The 21,101-nt window shown below is 40.7% G+C and overlaps 4 protein-coding genes across 7 annotated transcripts; 3 read left to right on the forward strand and 1 right to left on the reverse strand.

Moving 5' to 3' along the window:
• Positions 1–699: 699 nt before the first annotated feature.
• cnppd1 (cyclin Pas1/PHO80 domain containing 1) lies at positions 700–4,396 on the forward strand. Its single transcript, XM_028006723.1, has 8 exons — positions 700–913; positions 1,352–1,454; positions 1,730–1,811; positions 1,898–2,018; positions 2,135–2,263; positions 2,352–2,413; positions 2,594–2,711; positions 2,807–4,396. Exons 1-8 carry the CDS (start codon positions 851–853, stop codon positions 3,419–3,421), a joined length of 1,293 nt encoding a protein of 430 aa, XP_027862524.1. The 5' UTR covers positions 700–850; the 3' UTR covers positions 3,422–4,396.
• A 491-nt stretch (positions 4,397–4,887) lies between these two features.
• Positions 4,888–8,768, forward strand: prkag3a (protein kinase, AMP-activated, gamma 3a non-catalytic subunit). 3 transcript variants are annotated; one of them, XR_003594124.1, is made up of 13 exons: positions 4,889–5,052; positions 5,142–5,181; positions 5,313–5,413; positions 6,492–6,573; positions 6,657–6,715; positions 7,025–7,085; positions 7,169–7,223; positions 7,314–7,440; positions 7,575–7,740; positions 7,828–7,865; positions 7,956–8,102; positions 8,182–8,373; positions 8,598–8,768. XR_003594124.1 is itself a non-coding variant. In XM_028006725.1 (12 exons), the coding sequence occupies exons 1-12, from the start codon at positions 5,035–5,037 to the stop codon at positions 8,296–8,298; spliced, it is 996 nt and encodes a 331-aa protein (XP_027862526.1). In that variant the 5' UTR covers positions 4,888–5,034; the 3' UTR covers positions 8,299–8,768. The 3 variants fall into 3 exon arrangements, 2 of the variants coding, with proteins under 2 accessions (XP_027862526.1, XP_027862525.1); XM_028006725.1 differs by having other exon boundaries at positions 4,888–5,052; positions 7,025–7,070; positions 8,182–8,768; XM_028006724.1 differs by having other exon boundaries at positions 8,182–8,768.
• Positions 8,769–10,209: 1,441 nt separating this feature from the next.
• On the forward strand, positions 10,210–16,914 carry retreg2 (reticulophagy regulator family member 2). The gene is made up of 9 exons (XM_028006579.1): positions 10,210–10,463; positions 10,824–10,927; positions 11,996–12,026; positions 12,232–12,361; positions 12,454–12,538; positions 13,103–13,240; positions 13,360–13,457; positions 13,892–14,027; positions 14,192–16,914. Exons 1-9 carry the CDS (start codon positions 10,210–10,212, stop codon positions 14,920–14,922), a joined length of 1,707 nt encoding a protein of 568 aa, XP_027862380.1. The 3' UTR covers positions 14,923–16,914.
• On the reverse strand, positions 16,647–21,026 carry mdh1b (malate dehydrogenase 1B, NAD (soluble)). Of its 2 annotated transcripts, XM_028006580.1 has the most exons (10): positions 20,894–21,026; positions 20,683–20,795; positions 20,011–20,145; positions 19,396–19,538; positions 19,136–19,304; positions 18,724–19,066; positions 18,489–18,630; positions 17,844–18,019; positions 17,623–17,759; positions 16,647–17,459 (listed from the first exon to the last, which is right to left on the reverse strand). In XM_028006580.1, exons 1-10 carry the CDS (start codon positions 20,913–20,915, stop codon positions 17,427–17,429), a joined length of 1,413 nt encoding a protein of 470 aa, XP_027862381.1. In that variant the 5' UTR covers positions 20,916–21,026; the 3' UTR covers positions 16,647–17,426. The 2 variants fall into 2 exon arrangements, with proteins under 2 accessions (XP_027862381.1, XP_027862382.1); XM_028006581.1 differs by lacking the exon at positions 20,011–20,145.
• Between the last annotated feature and the right edge of the window lie 75 nt (positions 21,027–21,101).

Consider the following 21,101-nt stretch of genomic DNA (forward strand, 5'->3'; position numbering starts at 1 on the left):
TTCGAAGTTTGTTGTGGGTGTCGGCCGTTGAAATAAAAACTAGTTTCTGAATATCTCTTCATATAATAAACTCAAATTTGTAAAAACCTAACTTTAATATTAAAATACATAAGCACAGAGGTCAGAAAGTATTTTGGTAAAAGCAGGTCATGCCTATTTAAATGATATTTTATGTCTAATAGGGAGAAAAAATAATAAATGTGAAGGATGTGGGAAAAAAGAAATAGAACATGTATTGATGTATTGCAAAACATGAACCTGAAAGGGAGAAATTGAGAAGAATGGTTGGAAGGACATGACAGGAATGGAGTCTTAAAGGAATATTAGGAAATGAAGGAAACATAGTGGATGTTTACAGATTAAGATAGATAGATAGATTTTATTACAGACTCAGAGTCCAGATTACATACAAAGGAAAGCAAAGACAATAAAAGAATAAAAAGTACAATAAAAAATAAGGAAATCATTATTTATCTTCAGAATACAAAGTTAAAAAATAGAATTTAATAGATGTAAAGTAATGTTGCTACACACTCATGTAGCCACAGTAGGTGGCGGTATGCACCTTACAGTTGCTTGCGATCCGCCATTATAGATACGAAGAAGAAGAAGTATTTCGGTACGTTCTGGGTTCCGTACTCATGTGTACGCAGCGCCCCCTGCCGTCGATACTCCTCAATTTGCCTGAAACGAAAGCAAACACAACACCAGGCGGTTTAGTCGTCACTGGCTGTTTTCTGTCAGGGCGTGTTTTCAAGCCAAGTTAAGCTTGGGAGGGAGGAGGCACCAGGCCGAGCAGACTTTATTTCTCCTCCAAATTCAACATACAGATGTGTAATTTACAGTAACTATGGATTTCGACGCGTTATTTAATGAAAACACGTTTCAGTTTTCGGACTTCCAGGAGTTCACGGTATGTCGATGAGCTAGAGTCATGCTAGCAGATGCTAAGCTCGTTAGCTTGCCGATGTGAGTGACATATAACGCGGATTGCCTTATGGCAGGAGATAAAATTGCGAAACTGCTATTCAACAAGTTTGGACTCAAATTTAACACTAATTATTGCTATAAAATTAAAAACAACATGCCATAATCTTGTAACTGGTATTTTGTGGCGGGTAATGGGTGTTTATTAGCTGTTAGCCTAGCACGCTAACTAGCGACAGACTCTGGGTTGTGGTTAATTGTTACAGCTTCCTCTACACTGCTGCGGTGTAAAGTGAACAGATATTTTTTTAAATCATTAGCTTTATCAGCTAATGTCGACTTTAAGCTGTTTTTGTGCTTTTTAAGTGATGATTTTTGTCATTTTGCATTGAATAAAACATTATAGCTCATGCTCTTATTGCAGTTTCTTCCTGGACACCAAAAACTGAGCGAGCGAGTGAGAAAAAGACTGTATTATGGCCTGGACAAAGATGTTTCACTAGATGCCCTTTCTTGTCCTGTTACAGGTGAGTGTTAAGGCTTAGCATCAGGCATACTTACACGAGGCTTGCAAAAGGGAAATTCCATATATTTACCTACCATGAGTTTTTAGTCTTCCCCGGAATACCTGGACTCTTCAAACTACATCTAGATTAGTCTAAACTAATACCAAAAACGACTCATCTCAAAACTCATTATTTTCTAACATTATTATAACGTTAGGTGTATTGTATAGTGCTATTTTGCAATTGCACGTTGGTTTATGTTATTAGTGGCCATCATATTGATTTTGTGCTTCCAGATATTGCTGTTGAAATCTTCCAAAAGTCTGCCCCGAGCCCAATCCGAAAGCTCCAGAAGAAGTATGCTGCTCATGTTGCAAGGTTAGTTCTTTCCATAATATCACTTGTTTCCAAGTATTACAGCCTGTTGTCGTTTTGTACTAAAACATATTTCTCTCTTGGCTTAGGGAGGCTTGCATCTCTCCGTGTGCCATGATGCTGGCTTTGGTTTACATAGAAAGACTCCGACACAGAAACCCCGAGTACCTGCAAAAGATCTCCTCATCTGACCTTTTCCTGATCTCGATGGTATGCACGTCGAAGGCTGGGGGGGGTCATGTGTCGTTATAAATACGAAGTAGCATTATTAATAGCGTGTGTGAATTTTCAGGCAATTTTAAATGTTCTCTCTGATTGTTTTCCAGATGGTTGCCAGCAAATACCTCTATGACGAAGGTGAGGAAGAGGAGGTTTTTAATGATGAGTGGGGAGCAGCTGGGAAACTGGATGTCCAAACGATCAACAACCTGGAAATGAGTTTCTTGAATGCCATTGTAAGTGAGACATGGTGTGTGTGTATCTGTGTGTGTTCCTGTTTTTCTGTATGTATGATTTATCTTGATTTGTGTTTTTATTCCCCAGGAGTGGAGCCTCTTCACAGAGCCAAAGGACGTCTTTGATATACTCCGCCACCTGGAAACAAGGTGTGTACATTTTAATCTTAAAATGTAAAACAAAATGTGTCATTCTCAGTAAGTAAAGTTAATATCAGTTTAGGTTATAATTTATTGTGACATTTTTGAATGTTTTACTTCTTGTTGAGCCATAAGTAAAGATTGCAGAAGCATGAACTCATTACAGTTTTTGGGGGTGACTGTTTGCAGCATTGCGGAGAAGCAAGGAATGAGACGTGGCTGGTTCACCTACACTGACCTGTGTGTGCTGCTGGATCACTCCGCATGGAGTCACGCCCTCGCTTCCATCTGTCAGCACTTTCTAAAGGTTAGAAACCTGTTTAGAAGGGAACAGTGGAGTCAAAACAGGAGAGGCTTTTAATGCAAAGAGAGTAAATTTATATTTCCCATGTGTGTTTTTAGGTGTCCTGTATGCTCAGCCTGGTGTATCTGACTGGTGTAGCCGCTCTTATTGCTAGCAGTGCTGTTGTGCACCAGCTCAGTCTGTGCAGAGGCGACCAATCCGCGCCTCCTTCGCCAAACGAAATCGGCCTCCTCCACACCCCCAGTCTCAGCTCAGAAGCAGCCACGCCGGCCCACCGCCCGCCATGTTGTGTTCTGACCAATAAGTCACTGAACGGTCAAACCACTTTGCTTGAAATCAGCCAGCAACACAGACCGAACGATTCCCCGATAGGGTCTGCAAAAAACTCTGTTTTGTGTGTCTGGGGTTCTCTGCTGGCCTCTGTGAGCCGCGTGCCTCCTGTCAAAAATCCAGACGTGGAATCTCCCCGAGCCTGGCCGTCTTCCTCCTTCGACTGTTCCGGCTGTCTTCCAAACCTTCCTCATCTTCAATGTGTGCTTCGAAACACCTCGGCACTCCCTCGCCACGGTCCTGTCAAACCCCATTCTCAGTCGCCGTGGCTTTCCTCCGGCCTGATGGGAGCCGCAGGATCAAGTCTGGACTCACACTTTGGGGCGTTTCCAACTGTAGATCTGTTGCCGTGCCGACCTGAGGCTCTGCTTGTTCCCGGCTAGAGAGGCGTCACCCGTTGTCATGCTGGGAACATCCCTGGAAACCGTAAAAGCTTTTGTTTTCATGACTCACCGCTGTCATCTTGTTACGAATGCAGACGCAAAGTGGCACTTTTATTTTTACTGAGGCGCTCTTAAGGGTGACAAATCTGCTTTTCCATATTGGGATGAACAAGATTTCTTCTGAATGTCTTGACTAATACATGGTAAAAAAAACAAAACAAAAGATGGTGTCTGATCGGAGAGGTTAGCGTATTTGTTTAAAGGTTGCTAAGCATATCTACAAGAAAGCTTTCCAGCGAGCGCTTATTTTACTAGCTTTACAAGGAGGACAAATTTAACCAGCATGGGCTGTTTCCTAAGTTTTCACTTTGCTCATGCGTACTCTGTGTTACCATTTGTTTGTTCCTGTATCAGTTTGGGTCAGATTTTGGTCAAATTTGCTGCAAGCACTGATTTTTTTTGTTCAGGGTAAGTAGTGGGGGTTCAGTACCTGCAGAGGAAAGTGTCAAAAAGTGGAAGTAGACTACTGAGTGGAAGCTTTATCTGCATATCCAAATGCACCTGTCACTTGTTTCATTGAGATTAAAGACATGCTGTTTCCTCTACAATATTTAGCGTTTCCTTCTCTTAAGCACCATATTTCATGTTGGTAATAATCCCTGTTGAAGGTCAGAGTTGGAAGATTTGGCCTCTATGGGTTTTGTAGCAGGTTTATTGCCTCTGTGTCCAACATGTTAGAAGGCTAACTGAAGTGTTGTTGTTTTTTTATGCAACCTGGAATTTGCACATTTTGCTGAAACACACCACTTGTTTTTCTTATTTTATTGCTGCTTTGTTTCCATTTAAACACCATGGAAAAAGAAAAACATATTTTTATGTGCAATTAAGCAAGGAATGGGGGAAAAATACATTCAAGGTTTGGATTTGATAAATTTTGGAGCAGAAAAACATTTAATTTTGTAAATGGTGTAAAAATTTAAAAAAAAGATGAACCCATAATTAATAAATGCTTTTATAAAAAGTGTTTGTTTTTTTCTTCTTTGCATTTATTTGAAGTTGACCTCTTAATATTCCAGCGTTTATTATATAAAGCAGTGTATTTGTAGCGACTTAAAGTCATCATCAGAGCTGATGAGATGACGTGAGTAACCTGAGTCCTACTGGTGCAGTAAGGTGAAGGAGCTGTGATGTGTGATCCTGTGGGCTTGATTCTCTTCCTGGGAACCTTGTTACAGTGTCAGAAGAGTTGAAAGTTAAACGGTGCAATCTCAGTGGTGGTTTACATGATTTCATGTAATAAACACACCCTGCTCAATAAATGTTCTCAAATTATGCAGGTCATCCAGGAGAGACAATGGGAGCAGAAGGACACAATGTCCTGAAGGACAAGAAAGCAGATGTCTAGATTTGGGATAAACCAGACAGTCCCTCCTCTTGAACCCATGCCAGCTTCCTTTTCTCCTCCCCTCCCCCCTTTCCTCCGCCGCCACCAGCCAAACACATACCACTCTGCAGCTCCTAATATAGACCCAACTGGTTTGTAGGAAGGGGTAACAAACCAAACAGTCCCTGTCATTCGAGACCTGCTTTCTTTTCCATGGACAAGCAGGATAATGGAGCCTCTTTCACAGGTTTGTTTGTTACTGAGCTGCCGATGAAAAGGATCATTTACAGAGGTTGGATTTTAAGGTCTTTAGAAAGTACTTGCGTTGTGTTGTAGGTGTCGTGTTCACCTGAGGAGCCGAAGGTGAAGAAACGAGGTACGTTTACAAGGACTGCTCTATTGCAGTTGTGCACATGCAGGCATTTGTATATTTCGGGGTATGTGTAGTGCGTCACATATTGTATGCACGCGTCTGTCTCCATGCTGATGAACTGCTGTGGGTTCTAGAGGCTGATACCACGGTCTACCTGAACTTCATGAAAAGTCACACTTGCTATGACGCCATTCCAATCAGCTGCAAACTGGTCATATTTGATACAACATTACAGGTAAGCGTAGACTTTTCCAATAGAAACGGGGACGCAAGGGCTTCTCAATCTGAAGCGTATATAACGTATAAAGTTAGATTTTGTTGATATCAGGGTGCTTAAGAACTGCATAAAGCTCAAAATCCTTAGAATTCAATGAAAAATCCTTTATTCATTCCAAAGGAAGATTAAATGTTCTTGAAACTCATATTATCCAAGTATCTTCAAAACGTTGTGGATGAGGATGCTGTGGGCAGGAAGGATTTCCAGTAGCAGTCAGTATTGCAGCTACACCTAAGAGGCCTCTGACTGAAGTCTGTTGCTGTGTAACAATCTTGTTGCTCAGTGTTCAGGTTGCAGTAAAATGTCCTGGATGACAGCATCAGTTGTTGACAAGCACTTCTAATCCACCTCATTTGCTTTTGCTGCTCCCTTTTAAATCTCTGTCTGCCACCATTGTTGCCATGGTTATATATCATAGCAACTGTCTGAAAGTTTAAAAAAAAGAGGAAAAATCCTTCCAGCTGCACAGCATCCAAAATCAGAGGGAATAATCGACAACAAAATGTAAACAAAAGTCTAGAAAAAGAGCTACTCCATATACAATAATGATAATAATAATAATAATAGTAATAACTGATTGTCATTTCCATATTAGCAAATGAGCTGGGAACACTGAACATTTTATTCCAAACCAAAACAGGAGACGTTTATCAATTCTTTATCAATATCATAATATTATGCTATTAAAGAAACCTGTTATCCCTGTTTCTATACAAACTCTAACATTCAGGTACCATTTTAACTAAAAAGTGCTTGACTATTTAGCTTTCCAGTAAACTGCTGAGTTAAAATCCAGTTATTTCGCTGCTTCACGTTCATCAACGCTTAGCATCCGTGAACAGGTATTCCAGCCCAGGGAGGTTGGACCGCATTCTTCTTTCCTGTTCTGACAGCCGAAGCAGCACATTAAGATTAAGATCTGAGGAATAAAAGTATTTCATTTGCTCAAGCTAAACTGTGATGCTGGTATCTGGCTTCACACTCTATGCCACCTCTTTCAAACGTGCTGTTGACTTTGGTTCTGTTCTCTCCAAAGGTGAAAAAGGCCTTTTTTGCCCTGGTGGCAAATGGCTTGAGGGCTGCGCCGCTCTGGGACAGCAAGTTGCAGAGATTTGTGGGTAAGGCCTGTGTTTCCCCGTCTACGGTGTTGCTTAATGTTGGTTTGTGTAAGAACAGGGGTGTAACTCCGTTTCTTCCACAGGTATGCTGACTATTACTGATTTCATCAACATACTCCATTGTTATTACAAGTCACCAATGGTGAGCATGAATATACGACAACTTTAGTAGCTCAACATTGGTGGAGGTTTTGTTGTTTGTCACTGTTTTACACAAACATTATCTACAAATTAGGACTTGATATTTAACTGCTTAGTGTTTGTTTTAAACTTATGTTTTCTGTTCTTGGATCGTAATTTTTACTTTTTAAATTGATGATTGTAATTTTACATCATTGCATCTCAACTCTGGGATTGTAAAGACGGGTGCAAAGAGTAAAACAAAGTTGCATAAAGGGAAGAGCGGGAGACAGAGTTAGCATTACTTATTTGCTCTTGTTTCCTCCCAAAGGTCCAAATGTATGGACTGGAGAGCCATAAGATTGAAACGTGGAGAGGTGATTCCCTTCAAAGTAAATAACAACCACTAACAATAACATTATCTTGAAGCTAAAATATGAATATCAAATTGAGCTCTCCCTGTTTTTTAATCTAGATGTGTACTTAAAGTCTCCAACTCAGTTCCTTATCAGTATTTCTCCGCAGGCCAGGTGAAAACAAAAACTCTTCTTAGAGCAAATTCTCACGGACTTTTCCGCAGAGCATCAAATTCCTCTCTTGCGTTCCCTTTCCCTGTCCAGCCTCTTCGATGCCATCTATTCCTTACTCAGATACAAGATCCACAGACTGCCTGTCATCGACCCGGAGTCAGGAAACGTTCTCCACATCCTGACTCACAAGCGGATCCTCAAGTTCCTGCACATATTTGTGAGTCAGCTCTCTCTGCGTTATTTCTGTTATTTTCTGAAATAAAACAACAAAACCAGAAGGACTCTGGATGGAGACAAAAACGTTTTTTTCACAGCACTGTACTGCTTTATAGTTTCTGGATGTATTTTCAGGAAAGAAATTTGCCCAAGCTTGCATTTCTAAAGAGGCCGGTCCAGGAGCTGGGCATAGGGACATTCAGGAACATTGCTACTGTCCACCAAACATCATCGCTTTATGAAGCCCTGTCCATATTTGTGGAGCGGCGAGTGTCAGCGCTCCCTGTGGTGGATGGGCAAAGTATGCCTTTTAAAGCCAACATTTTACATCTCCTTGATATTATCGGCTCTTTAGACTGTATCAGCATTCAGCTGCTTGTTTTCACAGGCAAAGTTGTGGCGCTCTACTCCAGATTTGATGTCATCGTGAGTACAGCATAAAAGATTTGATCTAAGGCTCTGGTTTCGGCCTTTCTGGACCACTGTTTGCCGACTTCTTTTTTTTTTCCATAACAGAATCTGGCAGCCCAGAAGACCTATAACAACCTGGACATGACGATGGAGGAAGCCATTCGCGGACGCACGTGTTGCGTTGAGGGTGTGATGAAGTGCTATCCAGATGAATCTTTAGAAACAGTCATAGATCGGATAGTTAAAGCAGAGGTTCGTGTTGTTTAGGCTTGTGTTTTGCCATCAGGTCTGTCGATCAGGTGTTAAAAAAAAACAAAACTTCTTCTTCCAGGTGCACCGGCTGGTTCTGGTGGACAGGTTGGACGTTGTGAAGGGCATTATCTCTCTGTCTGACCTCCTGCAGGCTTTGGTCCTTACACCTGCAGGAATCGATGCTCTTCAACCCTAGGAGGAAATAAAAGAAGTTCCTCTTTTCTGCTTTTGTGCCTTTGCAGGCTTGACGTCTGGCAATGTGCCAGTGCAGGTACGCTCTGACGTCGTTCCACTCCCTTCCACTCTTAGCAACAACCGTCCACCATCTTACTTAGTTACCATAACTATGGTGTATGGTTTTTATTCAATCCCCTTCAGAAGTGATCTAAGATGATGTTTACATTTCTAAGGTGAAAAATATAGAAACGTTCAAAGGGTATGAATATGTTTGGGATGCACCAGATGTAGTTTGCAATGTTGATTTGTGTCTTTTAGAGGATGAATGAAAGGAGAGGAGATTACCAGGCTGTGCCGTTTACAGTAAGATGATGAGTGTCTCCAATCCCATTTCTCATGAGGCTCCCCACACTGACTCAGTTTGCACAACGTGATCAATATGTTTACTCGCCGTAATCCTGTGTTTGTATTAAATACATGTGAACAGATCTAGCTGTGTGCGTGTGTTTTTTTTAAATTTTATTTTATTTTATTGAATCGGGGTTTGTGACATGTTCACGCTGACTTATTGCTTTGTCATAAGCAGCCAGCAGGAACCCTGACCGCAAGGTGCCTCACTCTTGCTTTCTTTAACCCACCACTCTCTTCCCCACTTTACACGGTAAACAAGAAGCACGTGACCTTTTTTCCCCTTATCTGTGATGACACTGATGATGCCGCCGCCCATCTGTGCTCCCACCGTAAGGACGTCAAGTTGAAATGATAAGAAGCTACAGCGGAAGTAGGTGTTTCTGAGCAAATGGGACTCAAATACAATGTCAACGATCCATTTGCTTGAAAGAATATTACATCGTGATATATTTGAGTGTTTATTTTATTTTATTTTTTTCTGTCAATTTAACAATTAATCCCAGATGGAAATTTAATAAAAAACAAATTAATTAATTAATAACCTTCTGGTGTCGTTGTTGCTTTGTAGTACAAAAAAAGTCGAATTAAATTTGTTACCTGGGTTCAAACTGCCAAATTATTAATTAATAAATTGTGATATGTAAAATATTCATCTTGCTTTTGTTGTCCAAATAATTTTCAATATATTTCTGCTAATTATAAGAAACATGTTTTAGATCCACATGTACTGCTGCCACAGAAAAATAAGGAATAATAATAATAATAATAATAATAATAATAGTTTTTGTGATTATTTAATATAATTTCAATTAAATACATGGTATCTATATCAGCAAGAAAATTTGTAACGCATATTTATTTTACCAATAAACCTTTTGTTTTGGAATTTATGAAGAAAAAAAACATATCTGTTTTAAAATTTGTAAGTAAATAAATGCTGTTTTGCTTCCATAATTTTATTAATGGAAGAAAGTCGGAATAATTTTTTTCGTTGTCCCTAATCCTCTTCCGTATGGGACACTGAATTTTTATATATTTTTTTTCGGGACACTGAATTTTTATTTTTTTTTTCGGGACACTGAATTTTTATTTTTTTTTATTTTTTTTTTCGGGACACTGAATTTTTTTTTTTTTCTGGGACACTGATTTTTTTTTTCTTCCGGACACTGAATTTTTTTATTATTTTTTTTTCGGGACACTGAATTGTTTTTATTTTTTATTTTTTTACATGAGAATTCAGAGATTTTTTTTTTTTTTTTCTGGGCCATAATTTTTTTTTTCAGTGGCCCTAATCCTCTTCCGTATCTTCCGTACTCTTCCGTAGATTTACTTTTGAATTTGTATACGTTTAAAGCATCTTGCCAGCATAAGAACCTTTTCTTAAGTTTAGCTTTAGTGTCTTTTATTTTGAAGGAGTCATTCGGAAGCTGTAATTTTTCATTTAGCGTGTTGTCTTGACAGCGACCGTTCCATATACCCCGTGATCTCCAAAACAACATAACAAAAGTGGGGGAAAAACATGGCGAGCGGAGAGGAGGCCACAAAACGCCCCTTGTTAACCTCCTCTTCGGTCGGCCTGGAGGACCTGTTCCCTGCCGGGACCTCGGAGCAGGCGTGCGGGGACGGGAACCCGGAGCTCGACCGCTTGCGGGAATGTCTCCAAGCTTGGCTATCGCCGTACGAGCCCCTGCTGCTGTGGGTGCAGAGGCTGCTGGTCTGGGAGAGGCCGCTGTATAGCCTCTCAGCCGCCCTGACTCTTAACACTTTATTCTGGTAACGAATGAGTCTCTGTTTATCCACGTTTTAGCAATAAAACATCTTTTAATCGCATTTTAAGCTGGTGTCAGCGTAGGTAGCACGAATAAATGTCAAGTGAAGTTAGCTAATCCCACGTCTTTAGCCTAATGCTAACTTAGCTTGTAATTTAAATACAGTTAGCACGGAAAGCTTTAGCCGTGTCTGTTGTGTAAATAAATAAGTTGTTTCCTAATGAAACACCTGCTGCTGCTCAAACAGACATTTCTTGTCCTGCTGCGTGTCGGAGCTGTGGACCAGCTGTCAGTGTCAGACTCGCTGGGCACCGACATCGTTAATGCATCAGCAAGTTATAAGGATCTGTTTTTGGCTCCACAGGCTCCTATCCTCCACTTCCCTGCGGCCCCTGTTCCTACTGAGTGTGTCCCTGCTGGGCCTGATGCTGCTGGAGAGATGGAAGCCCAAGTTACCCGTCATTACAGGTGAGCTCAGGTGTAACTACTGTTACTACTGGCGGTCATTTGGACCTGGTTCTAGGCTGTTTCACTGTGTTCATACTCCACAAGGCAATAATTTATCTGGGTAATGGCTTGGAACCTCAGGCGGATGTCAGGGGTCCAGATTTTTCACATTGAGGAAAATTTGTGGTGATAGAATTTGTATCATCTCAATTAAATGTTGTCGAAACTCATATCATCCACATGTCTTCAAGAGTTATGGAAGGTGATGCTGTGGGTTGGAAGGATCTGTATGAGAGTCTCATGTATTGTGGAAGAGAGACGTTAGAGATATGATCCTTGCTCATTCTGATCAATGCATGAAACATCCTTTTCAACTCCTCTGGACGTTAAGGTCATGGGTCAAGTTTTTAAAAAGTTTGTTTTTTTTTAAACTTTGGAGTGGCTAATCAGCTGTAAAGACAATATTTCCTTGCCATGGTTGCACCTCAGAAGTGTTCGAAAGTTTAAAAAAAATGCAAGCGCAAAGACTTGATGGGATCATTGCGCAAACTAATTAACTGGGACTTGTCATCATTTTTGAAGTTTTTCCTTTCCTGTCGTTAATGCTTGCAATCCACTGTAGTTACGTAATTCCCATATCTAAAAGAGAGAAACATGTAGTAAAAGCATGCAAGACAAAAAATAAAATCCTGATTTTGAAATCTCCAGCTTTAATTTGAGTTCATAAAGTCTCGATAATTGTGATCAGGAAGAAGTTGAGGGTGGGGGGGGGGATAAGTGTGAAAGCTTAGAGTCTTAAACCGACACCCTACGACTGGATTTAAGAGTCCTTTGAAGAGCATTGTGAGTCCACCACTGTGACTTTTGTCCTGCACACTTTAGTGTAATTGTATTTAAGAAGTGTGTTTGTTAAAAATAAATTATTTATCTAACAATGAATCATATTAAATGCACCAGATTAAGGCAGCATTGTACTAAGATAAAGGAATGATTCTTGATTTCTGATTTGAAAATAAGAAATCTGGATAAAACTGACTTTGAATGCACCTATCTGTAAAATTAAGACATGTTTCTTCTTTATCCCTACAGTCCAACATGCTGAGGCTGAACCTGCACAAAGGTCTGCTTAAAATCACGTTTTCTGTGTGTTTTCAGTTTTTCCTTTTAGAAAACAATTTTTCGTTTTTGTCCTCCGCTTCTGTCAGTGCATGAAGATGATGGCTTAGTTCGTTCATATTTCAGGCTGCAGGTTAAGGCAGATTTATTTTCTGCACAGGTGTTCATTTCCTCTTTCTTTGCACGCCTTCTTTTTTTTTCAATTAAAGCCCAACTTTGAGTTCGGAGCATCATCTGCTCAGCGTCCCGGAGCTCAGCCACCACCTCGCCGAGAGCTACCTGACCTGCTGCTTGTATCTGCAGGAGACGCTGCAGTACAAACGCAGAAACCATGGAAGGGTGCGCACAGACACTCAGTCCATTTTAACCAAGGGAATTTCTGTAAATAATTATAAAAACGTTGGTTATAAAATCATTTTTCTGCTTCCCAGTTCTGTGTGATGATGTGCAGCGGCTGCTTTGTACTCTCTCTGGTTGGACATTATGTGCCAGGAATCATGATTTCATATATCATAGGTGAGTCATTTTGTGTCTAATTGTCATGCAGAAACACAGTTGAGCTGTCTGGTTGTCATGACGAACCGCCTGCAGGATAATGAGTAAATGCAGTGTTGATAACAATCCTGTTAATAGAAAAAAAACATTATGTGTACAATGCAGCTTTTAAACTGCTGATTTCCTTATAGATCACTTATTATACATGTCTGTCAACTTTTATTTTCACCCCTGGTAAAGATGTGTTAGAAAGCCACTGTGAGAGTGTTTAGGAACTTTAGTCATATATATGACAGAGGTCGTATTTCGTATCTTCTCCTCTAAATGGAAAAACAAGCAAACATGCCTTCAAACTAAAACGTGTCAGTTTTCATAAGCTTTGTGAAAATAGTCACTTGCCTTAATTGCACAGTAAATCAATAAGAAGCTGCTTACTTGGCTTTATCAGGGGTTGTTATAAATTCAGGAGGCGCTGTTGGCATTTCCCTCCCTTCTCTGCAGCATCTTGCTTTATTCATTGTGTACAGAAAGCCATTTTAAAAATAAATCAATCAATGTTTTTTCTTCATGTGTGCCTATTCTCAGCCCTAAGCGTGCTGCTGTGGCCCCTGGTGGTGTATCATGAGCTGATCCAGAGGATGTACACCGGCTTGGAGCCGATCCTGATGAAACTGGACTACAGCATGAAGGGCGACACCGAGCACCGGAAGCACGACAAGAGGAGTGAGTGTTTGTTACAATATAACGGTTAACTTTTTTTTCTTTTCTTTTTTCTTACTCTTTTCTGATAGAGTATCATATATTATTTATTGCATTTATGTGTGTAAATACTTTTTCCACAGAGGTAAAAAAGGAGCTGGAGGAGGGGGGTGAGCCCAGAGCAGAAACAGAAAGTGAGAGCGAGGAAGAGGAGGAAGAATTGTCCTGTTTTGCTCCAACGGTATGGACTCATACTACACAGAAGCTATATATTTATATATATATAGATGATTGTTAAAGGAAGAAAGGAAAAGTGGAACTTTGATGTATTTTATGCTGAAATCAACTCAATTGTGAAATTTAGGGGTATAGTGAGTGTCTTCATTTCGAGTGTTTCAAGTACTACTACATTCCTGCACCTGGAAGGTGTGTGAAGGTGTCATGTGCTGTAATTAGTTTCAGGATTCTTCCTAGATCAGATTCAGAGTGCTTAGCAGTTGTTTGAGCTCCTGGATTCATTTACTTTAAGTCTGACTGATGTTGCAACCCGGCGTCACCACAGAAGAAGTATTTTCTTTTTCTCCGTCAAAAGTTTAAGTCGAAGACGAGATTCACATTTAAACTTCAACTAACTTTTTTTCTTTTTCTTTTTTTTTTTGCTCGTGTTATTGCAAGGTGGATGTGAAAACGACAGCTCTGGCAATGGCCATCACAGACTCTGAACTGTCAGATGAAGAAGCGTCAATATTGGAGAGCGGAGGCTTCCCGGTCTCTAGAGCCACCACGCCTCAACTAACTGATTTCTCTGAAGGTAAGTCTGACTCCTTCAGTCAGTTCTGCAATTATTTTAGTAATTAATTAATACATCAATTACTCTGACAAAGAAAGACATGTTTGCTTCTAAGGAGGAACTAAAAATCAGGTTGGTAGAATTCTATTAAGTAGTGAGAGATTTGTGTCACTTCTCTGATCCAGACCTGGACCAGCAGAGTTTCCACAGTGACCCGGAGGAGGCCTACCTGCGGGATCTTCCTGAGTTCCCCTCCGTTGAGGAGTTCCCTTCCATAGAGCACAGTCTGCTTCACTTCCCCCCACGAGCTCAGGGCGATGGCGGCCAGTCGGAGAAGGAACCGCTCAGCCCCGCCACGCTCCTCATCCAGCATCTAGCGTCGCCTCTGCACTTTGTGAACACGCATTTCAACGGACACGGACGGCCACCGGGGGGCGAGGAGAGTGCCCTGCCGGCAGCGGGGGTAAGGGAAGAGGCGGAGGCGGAGGCGGAGGCGAAGGCGGCGGTGAGTCAGGGCACGCAGCGCTCCTTGGAGGCTCTGAGCGAGGAGATAGTGAGCACGGCCATCTCCACCGTGGTGCAGAACACACTGTCGGCGCTGCTGCGCTCCGGCGAGGACCCCTCCCTGGCCGACTTCCTCCCGACTGAAACCCTACCGGGCGCTCTGGAGTCACCCAGCCAGTCCGCCGACACTACAGTGGGAGTCCCAGATCCGGACAGAGACCCGGAGGACGGGGCTACGACAACGGAAAGCGCAGCTGGCGAAGAGTACCCGGATGACACTCTAGTAGCAACTGAGGAAGAGGACTTTGAGCTTTTGGACCAAAGCGAACTGGAGCAGGAGGACGAGAGTCTGGACACAGAGGTGATGGGGGCAGGGGCAGATCCAGACGCACCTCAGCAACCACAGTCATAGCCCCACTGGTCCCCTTTCCATCTGCTTTTGTTTTTATTTGTACATCATATCCATAAAAAACCCAAATATATATGTCTCTCTCTCTCTCTCTCTCTCTCGCTATCTATCTATATCTATATATATATAGATATAGATAGATATGTATATCTATCTATATCTATATATATATAAATGCATTAGTCCTGCAGTTTACTAGTGAGATTCCATTCAGTAAAACAAAACTCTACTGTACCTTTTAAAGGGGACATATAATGGGATATCTTATTTAAGAATTACCCATTCTAGTGTGTTTACAGTCGAACTTCTTCCATTCTCGTTGCTACTCCCAATATCCTTTAATTTAAAAATTAAAAGCTGGTTCTGATTAACCCGTAATTGATGCAAAGTCTGGCATTAAATTAGCTCAAGTTGGAAAATTGTTCCAGTCTTACAAGTGGGAAGCAGCCAGCACTTTGTAGAAAAGTTTAAAGTTATAACATGTTCAGGTAAAATCCCTAAATGTTCCCCTTGATATTCAGTGCTAGTCAGAGGTTTTACTCATCATGGGAAAGAGTTTTGTCAGTCTTGTTCTTTTTGTTGAGTTAGAATAACACTACTGTTCTCTTTTTCTTAAAGAGAACAGTTAGAAGCTTGAATTTTTTTGTAGATTTTTTTCTAATCCACGTTTATATTTTTTTTTAAAGTGATTGTCATGGAGGGGAAAAAAATCAAAAAATTGCTTCTGCGTAGCCCGTTTCTCAACTGCTGCAATAAATGAGACACTAATACGCCAATATCCATGTTGTTACATAAACATACGCATTGCTTTGTTCAGAAACGTATTTAAATTTGCCCTGTAGTTGATTCCCGTTACGTGGACACAACTGGATGTTTGTTACTTTTCAGTAGTCCTGTCTTCGTTCTTTTTGTCCACACACCAGTTCCAGTGGCAGTGAAAACACACCATGATGCTGCCACCACCACCGTGATTGACCTATGGAGCTATGGAGTTTAATGAAACTGCTTCCCATGATGAGTGTATCTGAACCACAAATGTATCCCCTGGTTCAGACGGTGCAGTAGAGGTTTGTGTCGGTTTCCTCCTGAATGTTTGAGGAGGCAGAACTTGAATGAAGGATTATCGGTTACGGGTTGTGTTTGCCTGGCAACCAGAATCTGGCTCCTGATTACAGCAGCTCACTAGCTGAATCCGTCCGAGCATAAGTTTGTGAGACGGTAAAAATGATGGATTTAGATTTGTAACTATTAATATATGCTATAAATTATTTAAATTAACAGCCAGCTAGTATAGAAAGACTGAAAGTTTATTTTTATCCCTTTGGCTACCATATTGATTGTATATAGGTGTTTTAATGGCACAGTGTACATCCAGATGTAAATTGTAGGAAAATTACATGAATCCCTTACTGAACCTCTGCATTTTCGTTAAAAAAAAAAAAAGAAGCAATTGTCTTAGTGAGTTGTTGCCTGAAAATTGCAGCTTTGACATTATTGGATGTTATGAATATAGAAATGGCACACAAGTGACTTTCATGCGTGGCGAAACAGAAGAAGGATGCGATTTATTTTTTTTCTGCCATCTGTACATAATTCGTCCATTTGTGACTGAAAAAAATGTTACATAGGCCCTACATGTGTATAGCTGTCCCTATTACTGTTCATGCATGCGGTGTATCACGCATGTAGGAAAATTTTGTTTTCAGGGACTTCGGCAAATTTTTTTTTTTTCTTTCTCCCTTTCTTGTAACGGCTTGGGAATTGCTACCACAATTTGCTCAGAAATGATCAAGTCCGTACGGAGGGGCCTTCTCTGCTTTCATAAACGACTCGGCATCCGACTCAGGTTGTACAAAAGCGATCGTAACACAGCGGAATGTGTCTCCGTTTCCTGACCAGTAGTAGTGCATCGTATTTCTACTAATCTCTGATATGTTTTCTCCCAGTTGCTAATAGTGTAGAAATGCAGAAAAGAAAAAAAAAAAAGATGGGAAGTGTATTTTCTGCATGTAAAAACAGCACTCTGTTCAAGTTCTCCTTGTCTTCAGACAAAGTCCTGCACAACTTGTGATGGAAAAGAAAAACAAAACAACAAACCGTTGAATGCTTCAGGTGAAAAGAGGTTCAGTTTGATATTTTGTTACTAATGATGGAAATAAAAGTTTAATGTTTAAAGATTTCTATACATGGCGATATGTTGGTAACGTGTGATGCTAACAAAATAATTTGATGTTTAGCGGCTATAAAAAGTGACGTTTAATAATTATAAGGAAAAAAGGAATATATTTTTTAATCTTTCCTTTATCCACAAAGTTCTCTATTTAATCTTTTGTGTCTAAATGAACAAATCTGTTACGGATAATCTTCGCGAAGCAGAACCGATTTGACGTTGAACGTGGCAAAATGAAAACTTGAACCTTCACTTTTGTGAAGGTAGAAGAATAAAAGGACGAACTGAAACCAAATGAGAAGGAGTTGACCAAACATTTTATTTGTTTTCCCGCCTTTCAAACAGGATCTTGAAATTGGATTTCCTTTTCCTGGAAAACGGAAAGAAAACGCTCTATTAAGTTGGGACTGGATGTAAAAACATGTTTCAGATCGTCAAAAAAATCAACAAACGGCATAAAAGATAAGCTGAACACAGTTTTAAACAATATTTAGTCAACAGTAGGTATTTTTTTTGTGTGTGTTGTGCCAAACCTGCTGCAGTTCTTCTGCACAAAGCTCGAGTTCGTCCAACATCTTTCCTTCAACATTCACATTTTCCACAAGAGACCATTTGCCCTCCGTACATGTAACCGGAGCTGAGATGATGCCGTGTGGGAGACTGAACAAGTCTAAATACAGAAAGTTGCAACAGTATTCATATCAACGCACGTTTCGATTCCCTGCTGCGTAAATCCGCGCGCCCGGGTCCTAACCTGTGCAAGCTATACCGATTGAAAAAACCTCATCTGGACCAAAGGCTCCGTGCCAACCCTTCAGCACTTGCACGATCCCGTTAGTGGCTGATATTGCGGCTCCCCGGCCGGTGGTTGAAAGCAAGGCCTCACGATGCTGACGGACCAGTGGTTTAAATTCTGTTTCTATCCATTTTCTGGAACAAAAGGAGGCTTTTACCTATTGTTCTGCTTCATTGCACATCATGCATGCGATCATTTAGGGCAGATTGTAAGTCAGGTGCATTGTGCTGGCATTGTTTGCACAGGCTGATTTTTAGCTGCTAGCTGACAGATGTGAACTCTACTAACGGGGTGGAATTAAACTGAAATGTTTATTTATTTCTAATAATTTAGATAATTATTTCGTACAGCTCATACAAGCCTTATTCACTTTTTTCCCTATGGGATTTAAGTCAGGCACATTTGATGGCCAATCAAGGTCAGTAAAGCAGCTACTGCATTTTTTTTTTCCCTTCCACTCAACTTTTCTTTTACACAATTACACACAGCATTTTGTGTAATTGCAACAGGAGCACTTGAATATTTCACTGTGTGTTTAATGATCCTACATTAAAAAGAAAAAAAGGATTGTTGTAAAACTAGCTGGAATCTTGTCAAACACACCTGTCGTATAAAACCCTGAGGACCGGCTGGGAATAGAAAGACGGTACCCTGACCGCCCCTGGATAGTTGAACACTTTCGCCCACCGCAGGTCAACGACGAAACTGCCGCTGATGTTCCCCCACACAATGACATCCGCGACATCTGAAGCAGAGGAAGATCAAATTAGGATAACTTGTTTCTTGTTATTACATTTCTTTCTTTTTTTTTTTGATACGGAAGAAGTAGAGTAGACACCTGATGGCATCACGCACAACTTCTTTGCGAGCACAGCTCTGACTTCATTCACCAGCTGGCTTGCTATGGCAACAAACTGGTGGCTGCTGATGGAAGGAGCGCTCTCCACAAGCAGCGAGCATCTCGTGTTGACGAAAGACACCCCGGACACCATCACCTTCACCTCTTTGTCGGCGCGTCCATCAATGAGGCGCCCATACTCTCTGTAGCGCTCAGATAAGTCTTTAACTCTCTGCTTCCTGGCCTCGTCGCTCTCATTCTCTGAATCGGCGTCGAAATCGTCCAGCAGAATGATGACGTGGGCTTCATGGAAAGCCTGTTCCAGATCTGTGTGAACCGTCACCTGTGAATTCACCGTGTTGGATTACATTTTTAAAATCTGCACGACTTCAGTTACGCCAAGGCGATGTACCCGATGGAGCAGACTGAGCGCCGAATCCTCAGTGTCCAACTTGAGCATCTGCATTTCTTCCTCATCGCCGCTCAGGTGCAGCAGGTGGAGAGCAACCGTTTGAACGTCAGGGAACACCTCATCAGACAGCAGGTTTGGGATCAAGATTTGGGAAGTTAAGCAGAGAGCGCTGCAAGAAAAAAACCCAAAAAAAACAGAAGAAATATCAAGGCAAATGGATTGAAGGGGTATTTCCATTTGAAACATTCATCCTGACTTACCCTGTGATCCAAACGTTACAGGGATGAATTAGACTCAGGCGATGCTGTTCTTCAGCAACGAGGCTAAGTTGCGTTTCAAGATTCTCTGCTACAATTGTCTCCACCTCATCTTCGGGTATTTTCGATGTGACGCCGTAGTAGACCTGAGCAACAATAATCAACAATTAATTTAATCTGAAGATGAATTCTTAACATATCCATGGAGTTTGAAACTACCCTTTAAAACACAGGTGTCAAACTCGAGGCCCGGGGAGTCAAATCTGGCCCGCCGTAGCTTTTTATGTGGCCCTCTAGACTCCACATTACATCAGTGAGTCCTTCCAGTTTTAAAAAAAAGATAAGTTCACAAGATGGTTTGAATAAAGAGTAATAACATCTACAGAGAAACTAGAACTACTGAAAACTACATTTTCTAAGCATGACAACGAAGTGAGATCACAGGGGAAAAAAAACACAAACTAACTTCAAAAATAAAAAGGTATTTGAAGTAGAATTAAAAGTCTAGAAAGGAGGTTTTGGGCCGACTTGAACAATAGCAGTTAATATAATAGTAGCAGTAGCAGAAAAGTCAATAGGTGATTTGTATGTTTAACCAGAGAACATGTCAGGTTCTACCTGGCAATGGTCCACAAAGTCATTGTAACCACCCAAGAACATCCCTTTGCCCCCTTGTTCGACCAGCTCCCTCCAAATTAAGGGACTTTCCTCGTGTTTCCAGCCATTTTTATTGCATGTGGATTCAAGCCATCTCTGTAAGAAGAGTGAGCAGAAGTGTAGAGACAAATAGGGAAGGACAAACAAGAGTAAATGAAACATAAGAATGGTGTATTATGGTGAAATAACAGCATTAGAATAGAATAGAAATAACATTATTGTCTCTGGAAATTACCAGCGGCAAAGTGACAGTCAAATCGAAGCAGATTTACACCGAGATTAAAAGCATAAAAACATAACTGAGAGAAGGATAGATTAAAAATTATTATTAAAAACATTTGACAGAATATGAATGTATATTCATCCATAAAAAAACAACAGAAGACTATTTCTAAGAAATGGAAAAAACAGTACAAATAACAGTAGGGAATGTTTTTGAGTTTTTTGGGGGAAGAAACCCAAAAAAGTCTGCTCCAGAAAACGTCCCTTCTCGGCTTCCGTAATGGATGGCATGATATTTTTGCATTTCTTAACGTCCATCATATTAACTTCATATTTCTCTCTTTTCGTTTATTGCAACAAAGGTGCTACAAATCACATTAAAACCTTGTAAAATGGAAGAGGCATAACAACCTCCCACTCAGATGGCAGGACGGGGATCTTATGGACCCTGAAGCTCGGAAGGGTTCGCTGCAGAGTGTCTGCTAACCGCTCCGCTTCGGCATACAGAGGACAGTCCGCCTTACCTACAGATGTGGAAATTTTTGATACGTCCTTTCATGTAACTATTATTATCATTAGTAATATATTCTAAAACATAAAATAAAACAAGATAAAGGATTACCAGCGAGCACAAATTTGGCCATTTTACAACATACTGTCACATCTTAACCATTGAAAACAAGAAGGCGTCTGTTGCTTGGCAACCGAGGTGAGTTGTTGCGTGGGTTTGAATCCGTGTAGAAACATTTTTCATAAATCCTTAAAATATATTTGTACATTTTTTCAGATTTCAACATGTGAGAAAAACCAACGTAGACATAGTTTCTAAT

Source organism: Xiphophorus couchianus, chromosome 22, assembly GCF_001444195.1.
Source record: "Xiphophorus couchianus chromosome 22, X_couchianus-1.0, whole genome shotgun sequence".
NCBI classification, from domain to species: domain Eukaryota; kingdom Metazoa; phylum Chordata; class Actinopteri; order Cyprinodontiformes; family Poeciliidae; genus Xiphophorus; species Xiphophorus couchianus.

What these genes read in the sequence shown, in the direction of transcription:
- cnppd1 (XM_028006723.1), top strand. Translation starts at nt 851, where the DNA reads ATGGATTTCGACGCGTTATTTAATGAAAACACGTTTCAGTTTTCGGAC. An exon ending in CGGACTTCCAGGAGTTCACG is followed by an intron (nt 914 to 1,351) that starts GTATGTCGATGA and finishes CTCTTATTGCAG; the next exon opens with TTTCTTCCTGGACACCAAAA. An exon ending in TCTGTCAGCACTTTCTAAAG is followed by an intron (nt 2,712 to 2,806) that starts GTTAGAAACCTG and finishes GTGTGTTTTTAG; the next exon opens with GTGTCCTGTATGCTCAGCCT.
- prkag3a (XM_028006724.1), top strand. An exon ending in GTTATTACAAGTCACCAATG is followed by an intron (nt 6,716 to 7,024) that starts GTGAGCATGAAT and finishes TTCCTCCCAAAG; the next exon opens with GTCCAAATGTATGGACTGGA. An exon ending in TCAAGTTCCTGCACATATTT is followed by an intron (nt 7,441 to 7,574) that starts GTGAGTCAGCTC and finishes ATGTATTTTCAG; the next exon opens with GAAAGAAATTTGCCCAAGCT.
- retreg2 (XM_028006579.1), top strand. Translation starts at nt 10,210, where the DNA reads ATGGCGAGCGGAGAGGAGGCCACAAAACGCCCCTTGTTAACCTCCTCT. An exon ending in AACGCAGAAACCATGGAAGG is followed by an intron (nt 12,362 to 12,453) that starts GTGCGCACAGAC and finishes TCTGCTTCCCAG; the next exon opens with TTCTGTGTGATGATGTGCAG. An exon ending in CATGATTTCATATATCATAG is followed by an intron (nt 12,539 to 13,102) that starts GTGAGTCATTTT and finishes GCCTATTCTCAG; the next exon opens with CCCTAAGCGTGCTGCTGTGG.
- mdh1b (XM_028006580.1), bottom strand. Translation starts at nt 20,915, where the DNA reads ATGGCCAAATTTGTGCTCGCTG. An exon ending in GTTGTGCGTGATGCCATCAG is followed by an intron (nt 18,631 to 18,723) that starts GTGTCTACTCTA and finishes CCTCTGCTTCAG; the next exon opens with ATGTCGCGGATGTCATTGTG. An exon ending in GTGCAGAAGAACTGCAGCAG is followed by an intron (nt 17,460 to 17,622) that starts GTTTGGCACAAC and finishes TCCGTTTTCCAG; the next exon opens with GAAAAGGAAATCCAATTTCA.